Here is a 6,288-nt window from a genome sequence, read left to right on the forward strand (position 1 = left end):
CTTTTAAAATTACTCAGGAGGAGTAGATAAAGTCAGTTAAGTTCAGTAATCAAGGCAGAATAATTATTAGAAGACATGTTTTTAAATCTTATTTTCTCAAGATCATTCTTGCAGAAACAGTTTACTTTTGTAACTAAATATTTGTGCAAGCTGTCTAAAAAATGTTTTCCACTCCACTCCCTCCCCTCTCTCCCTTCCTCCCTTCCTCTTTACCTCCCTTCCCTTTTTCTTTTCTGAAAACAGACCATACACTTACCTATGACATTTACTGATAATTAATGGTCTGGGCTTGCTCTTTCATCTCTAATTTTCCTTGTTTTATCAGGCTTTGGGTAAATTCTGTTATTCCTGGACATAGGCCAAGGTAGCAAGTGGCAAGCCTCAGGGATAGTCCTGGGATTTTCCCAAGCCTTTTACTTTCTATAAAAGTGACTGAAATGAAGAAATCCTGTTATCCCCCTGCCTGGAGGATGTTTTCACCTCTTCAGACCCACAGGGCTTCAGGTTTTCATTCTAGTCCTGAGTGCTGAGGGTGAGGTACACAGCATATTGCCAACCTCCCCATCCCAACTTTCATGCTGTCGGCCAGGGCCTGGGCCTGCAAGATGTTCAATTACTATTAAAGGCCTATTGTACGCAACAGAGTGCGGAGTGGCAGCATTGCTGTTTGTAGTAGGAAATGTTATCATCAGCCTTGCTGTAGGAGCTTTCAAAATGATGGAGACAGAGGCCAATTTGACACCAAGGAACGAGGAACTCACTGAACTGGGCAAATTGTTTCCCTTGGTTTCTCAATTGTCTTACCAAATTGTGACCTCCTCAATCATTGACTTACTTGAAGTAAATTTCTTCACATGGGCTCCATGTGTGTACCCTCCTAGTTTTCCCTCTAATGCCTCAGGCTCCAGTGCCTCTTCAACTCCTAGATTCTAGTTGTCTGCTCCATTTGGACATGAACCTTACTGACGTGTCATGGCTGTTTTAACTTGTATGATTTTCTGCAAAGTACTTGTCATTATTGGACGGTATCTTGTTCCTTTGTTTACTAGTGAGCCAATTGATTCCTTCACAACAATGTTGGTTCTGGGACATCAGAGACTGTCTTGTTTACTGTGATTAGGGACTACAATTCTGCTCTTTTCATAATGAAGTTCCAATAATAGTTATTGAGTTAATAACTGACTCTTAGAATGAATGAATGAGTTTATGGATTCCAGTGATGAAAATGATGTAGCCTTGGGCCGGGTGTTGGTGGCGCACGCCTTTAATCCCAGCACTTGGGAGGCAGAGGCAGGTGGATCTCTGTGAGTTCGAGGCCAGGCTGGACAGACAGCCCCCAAAACAGAGAAACCCTGTCTCGTAAAAACCAAAAAAAAAAAAAAAAAAAAAAAAAAAAAGATGTAGCCTTTCTCCTAAAATAAAAGACTATTCCAGAAATAGATGGAAGCAGATGCAGAAATCCACAACTAAACTCCTGGATTGCAATCAAAGTGAGGGAGGAGCAAAATTATGAACAAAGGAGTAAGACCATGATGGGGATACCCACAGAATCAGCTGACCCAAGCTAGTGAGAGATCACTGACTCAGGTCTGACCAATGGAGAACCTGCATAAGAACAAACTAGACTCCCTCAATATAGGTGACAATGGTGTGACTGGGACAATATATGAAGCCACTGGCAGTGGGCCCAAGACCTAACACTAATGCACAAACTGACTTAGTGGAGCCCATTCTATATGAAGAGATACCATGCCCAGCCCAGACACAGGGGTGTGGGGGCAGAGGTGCCTTGGTCCTGCCTCAGCAAGATGATGGGACAGATTTAGTAACTTCCTATGGGAGGCCTTACCCTCTCTGTGGAGCAGATGGGAGGTGAGAGGGGAGTGGAGGGAGTGGGAGGAGAGGAGGGAGAGGGAACTGAGATTGGAATGTAAAAAATAAATTAATAAAAAAAAATTTAAAAAGACTATGAGGAGAGGCTTTCATTGAAGTAAGAAGGAAGCAAGATTGGACTTTAAGACATTGTGTTGAGGTCCTATCTGCAAAAATGGGTAAGTTTTATTTTTATCAGCCACAGAGGAGTAGATTCCATGCCTTTATCATGCAAGCCGGGTCTTTTCCATCTGGCATATTATGTGTTGCTTACCTCACATCGGGCTCCGCAGTGGCAGCATGCAGTGGCAGGCGGCCATTTTTATCTGGAATGTTGTGCTTGGCACCATTTCTGAGCAGACTCACACAGCCTTCAAGCCAGCCCTGAAAGGCAGTAGCAATGGCATCATTGTATAACACAGCCTCATTTAACATGGGTCAAGATGCTTTCTGTAGCTTGTGTGTGTGTGCATGTGTTTGTGCGTGCGTGCGTGCGTGTGTGTGTGTGTGTGTGTGTGTGTGTGTGGTGGTGGTGGTGGTGGTGTTCTGGCCTCTTCTTTAGCTTGGCTAAAAGCTTGTTTAAGTTGAAGCCATTAAAGATCACATTTCCAACTCAGGCACCTCAGCAGAAAGCTGAAGTCCGTATGATGGTTGCCCTTTCATGTGCAGATTGATGCAGATGTTCTCTTGCCTCTCCCTTCCATTTCCAGGACCACTCACTGGCATTCAGCTGCTACAATTAGGCTAAACCAAAGAGAGCATGTTACAGGGAGTGGTCACCTGCTCTGGCTTGTGCTTTAGCTCCAAATAGTACCTGTGACCTGACAACATTCACTTCTAAAAGCTGGGTTCCTGTACGGCGTCTGAGTCCCAGCCTGCATGCTTAGCCTGTTTCCCATGTCTAAAGTGTAGGTCTTGGTCCTTTATTATTTCATGCTCTGTTTCTAGTGACCTGGGGGACAGCATCTTGCTTACTTGAGTCAGCCTCATCCCAGTGCTTAGACATACAACCCTCACGCCCTGCCAATCGCTGTGACCCTAATGTTGACACCTTGAATCTCTAAGGTGAAGGCATAACTAACATTCTCCAAGGGTTACACATTGCAAGGCTTTATGCACCTATGTATTTCCTAGGAGGCTGTGTGAATTCCCTGCACCCTAGTTGTACCAACTGAAACTTGGTACAATCACCAGCATCCAGCTCGATTTTCTTTTTAATGCATTATAAATATGTATACAGTATTCTGTCTTCATGTTTGCCTGCATGCCAAAAGAGGACATCAGATCTGATTATAAATGGCTGTGAGCCATCATGTGGTTTCTGGGAATTGAACTCTGGACCTCTGAAAGAGCAGTCAATGTTCTTAATCTCTGAGCCATCCCTCCAGCCCCCTCTTCTACTGTGTTATATTAAAGCACATTAGTAACCTGAGGCTAGCTAATGTGGGATGCCTCTCTGTATGTTATGAATATGTTTTATTACCATTGGTTAACAAAGAAGCTAATTTGGCCAATAGCCAGGCAGCATATAGCCAGGGGGGGAATCCAAGCAAAGATACAAGAATAAAGAAGGCAGAGCCAGGGAGACAACAGCTGCCAGAGAAGCAAGATGTGGGGTAATAAGCCATGGACCTTGCGGTGATACACAGATGAATAGAAATGGGTTAATTTAAGTTGTAAGAGCCAGCTAGTAAAAGCCTGAGCTATTGGTCAAATATTTATAATTAATATTAAGCCTCAGAGTGGCTATTCAGGAACTGGCGGACAGGAGAGAAACATCCAGTTACAGCTAGCCCTGCTCAGATTTGCACTGCTTTCTTAATTTATACTTCTATAGCTGATCCCCCCTTGCTGATAACCAAGCTTGGTTCTCATTGCTAAGCAGAAAGTCTCCTACAATTATCTACAACCCTTGGGCTACTCAACTATTTACAACCAGACAAATATAACTAGGTTATTGAGAAGAATGATGTGAGAATCTTTTATTTTCAAAGCTGTTTCTAGCTTTCCTTCATATGCATATTGTCAAATCTGGAGATGTCCCAGTGAGATAAATTGGCTGAAGATTTTACCATGACAATATTGGAAGCACCAAAACTTAAAGAGTTAATTAACTTATTGAAGAAAGAAAATAATAATATGAACAGAACCTTGAGGTTTAGAAGAGTCCAGACAATATCTGTCCACAAGGAGTACATCCAAATTCCTGTGCTAAGCCAGGCATGGGGATGTAGACCTAGAATCCCAGAATTTGGGAGGTGATCAGTAAGAGAATCAGGAGTTAAGGGCTATCCTCTGCTACATAGTGACTTTGAAGCCAGCCTGGTCTACACGAGACCATGACACAAAAATCAAAACTAAAAACCTTTATGGGCTATAATATCAGGTAAGATTCTATAGATTTGACCAGCAATGTCTGTCCAGAGTAGACAGATACAAATAATTTTGAGGGACATTGTCAGCATCGACTCAGAGCTTAATAATGTATTAAATCTGTTTCTAGTTGCTAATATACAGGTCATCAAGTTTCCTGTTTAAAAGAAAAAAAATTCATCAGGACCCAAAAGCAAGACATTCTGTGCAAACTTCAGAGTTGCCCAAGATTTACATATGGCTTTTGAAAAAGCAGATCTTTTGGTGGGGCAAGCTTTGAAACATCTAAAATATTTTGCAATGTTTCCTGGAACCCAATGTGTGTATGCGGTTTTCTTCATTCTTTTTTTTTCCTCCTTCAGAAAAGAAATTTAGAAATCGGGAAAGGTATTTGAAACCCTTGATACCATTTGGAAGCAACAAATGAGCTTCATACTACGTGCTAGCTGACCTCTCCTTTTCCTTCAGGTATGACAAGCTCAGGTGACTGTTTTTGCTATACCCCCAAAATAAGGACAGAGGCACCAAAAGGTAAAGAGATTTGCCCAAGGTCACACGTCTACAAACTTATTCGTACTATGAGTTGAGAATCAGTTTCTAAGTGCCTCTTTTGCCAAGTTCCTCTTAATGATCGAATCTAGACATTGTTGAGTTTCACAGGGATGCTCCCCTTCCCAGAGCCTCAGCATCGGGGATGGGCCCAGACTAGGGGATTCCAGGCACAGTTAAGAAGGCCATCCTATCTGGTGTCAAGCCACTACTTTCCTCACATAGCCCTTCAAAATGGGGCAACGACCCAAGTTGCCCCTCATAATGGAGGTTTGGAGGAGCACTTCCTTCAGGTCCTTTCAAATTGTGAATTTTAGAGTTTTAAAAGACATACAATTTGCTTCCACCACATTATAGAGTCTAATGGCGGTCAGCTTCAGAAACCATTTCTGCCCCTCCTTCCCTCTGCCTCTTAATCCAGATGTTTGCTTTTCTTATAACTCAGACAAAAAAAAAGTTTGTAGCAAGAGCAGTTGTGATGGCATGCGCTTCAAAGGGAGGTGACTGACAGGGAGGTCATACAGCCGTCTGAGATGTGGAGACTCACTCAGCCAGCACACGCAGAGCAGAGGGCTTCAAACTCAGGTGGACAAAGACTTTCCAGGGAGGTTAGTTAGTTAAACCCACACACTCCTTTCCTCCTCTGCCTCCAAGCTATCCAAGAGACCTTAGTATACCTCAGAACCTGCCTTGCAAACCAGATCTCTAAGGGATATTGTTCCAAGAGGCCTGTAGAGCACACTTCAAAATATTCTGTCTAGATTTGTTTTAGGGCTTTAAGGAAAGAGTATGTGAAGAAAAAAATTAAAGTGCCCTCTGGAGAAAAATCTCTGTGGGAATTGAGCAATGCACCATTGCAAACTCGGTGAACTGTGGCAGGAAGGGGTGGTGTGTTTGGGGAAGGGAAGGGTTTTATTTCAGTGGGGGCACCCTAGAGGGACAGGTTGGGGTGAATCCACCACTGGCAGCAGTAGTGAATGCAAGAGGCAGCAGGTGTGAGAGGATGGCGGCCATGCTGCCGGAAAAAAGAAAAGCAATAGATGGTCCCTCTCCTCGTGGGCAGGGCTTGTTCACATGGACTTAAGTCAGCCCAAGGAGACCCCAGAAGGATCACAAAGAATGTCTTAGAGGACTTTCAGAGACTCTTAACTAAGCCTTGCTTCCATGTTAGGCAATGCTGAACTGAAATCCTTAGTATGAGGGATGACATTACAGTTTCTAATGTGAGCACTAGCTATGAGCCCATCGCTTGGAGTTGCCCTGTGGTATGGGCATGTCCCCTATGCCCTAGTCCTCTCACTCTTCCCAATTCTCATCATTTCTCACATTCTTCAGCCTGGAGCTTCCACTCAGTTAATCTCCATCTACGCCCACCCCATAGATGTTAACTGGATCTTCAAATCATTACCACCCTCTGGGAGTTATTTATGGCAGTCTTCTTAGAAATATCTAAAGGGCCAGAAGTGTTTCAAGTGAAATGGAAAAAACCCATAT

The 6,288-nt window shown here is 43.4% G+C and overlaps 1 protein-coding gene across 1 annotated transcript in view; it reads right to left on the minus strand.

Moving 5' to 3' along the window:
• Ankrd55 (ankyrin repeat domain 55) overlaps positions 1 to 6,288 on the minus strand; it is a 99,777-nt gene that overhangs the window by 63,491 nt on the left and 29,998 nt on the right. Inside the window, exon 5 of the mRNA XM_013125432.3 lies at positions 2,147 to 2,256. Within this exon, the coding sequence (XP_012980886.1) occupies positions 2,147 to 2,256 (110 nt within the window). The remainder of the gene's footprint in view (positions 1 to 2,146; positions 2,257 to 6,288) is intronic.

The sequence above is a fragment of the Mesocricetus auratus genome, unplaced genomic scaffold (assembly GCF_017639785.1).
Source record: "Mesocricetus auratus isolate SY011 unplaced genomic scaffold, BCM_Maur_2.0 Super-Scaffold_100020, whole genome shotgun sequence".
NCBI classification, from domain to species: Eukaryota; Metazoa; Chordata; class Mammalia; order Rodentia; family Cricetidae; genus Mesocricetus; species Mesocricetus auratus.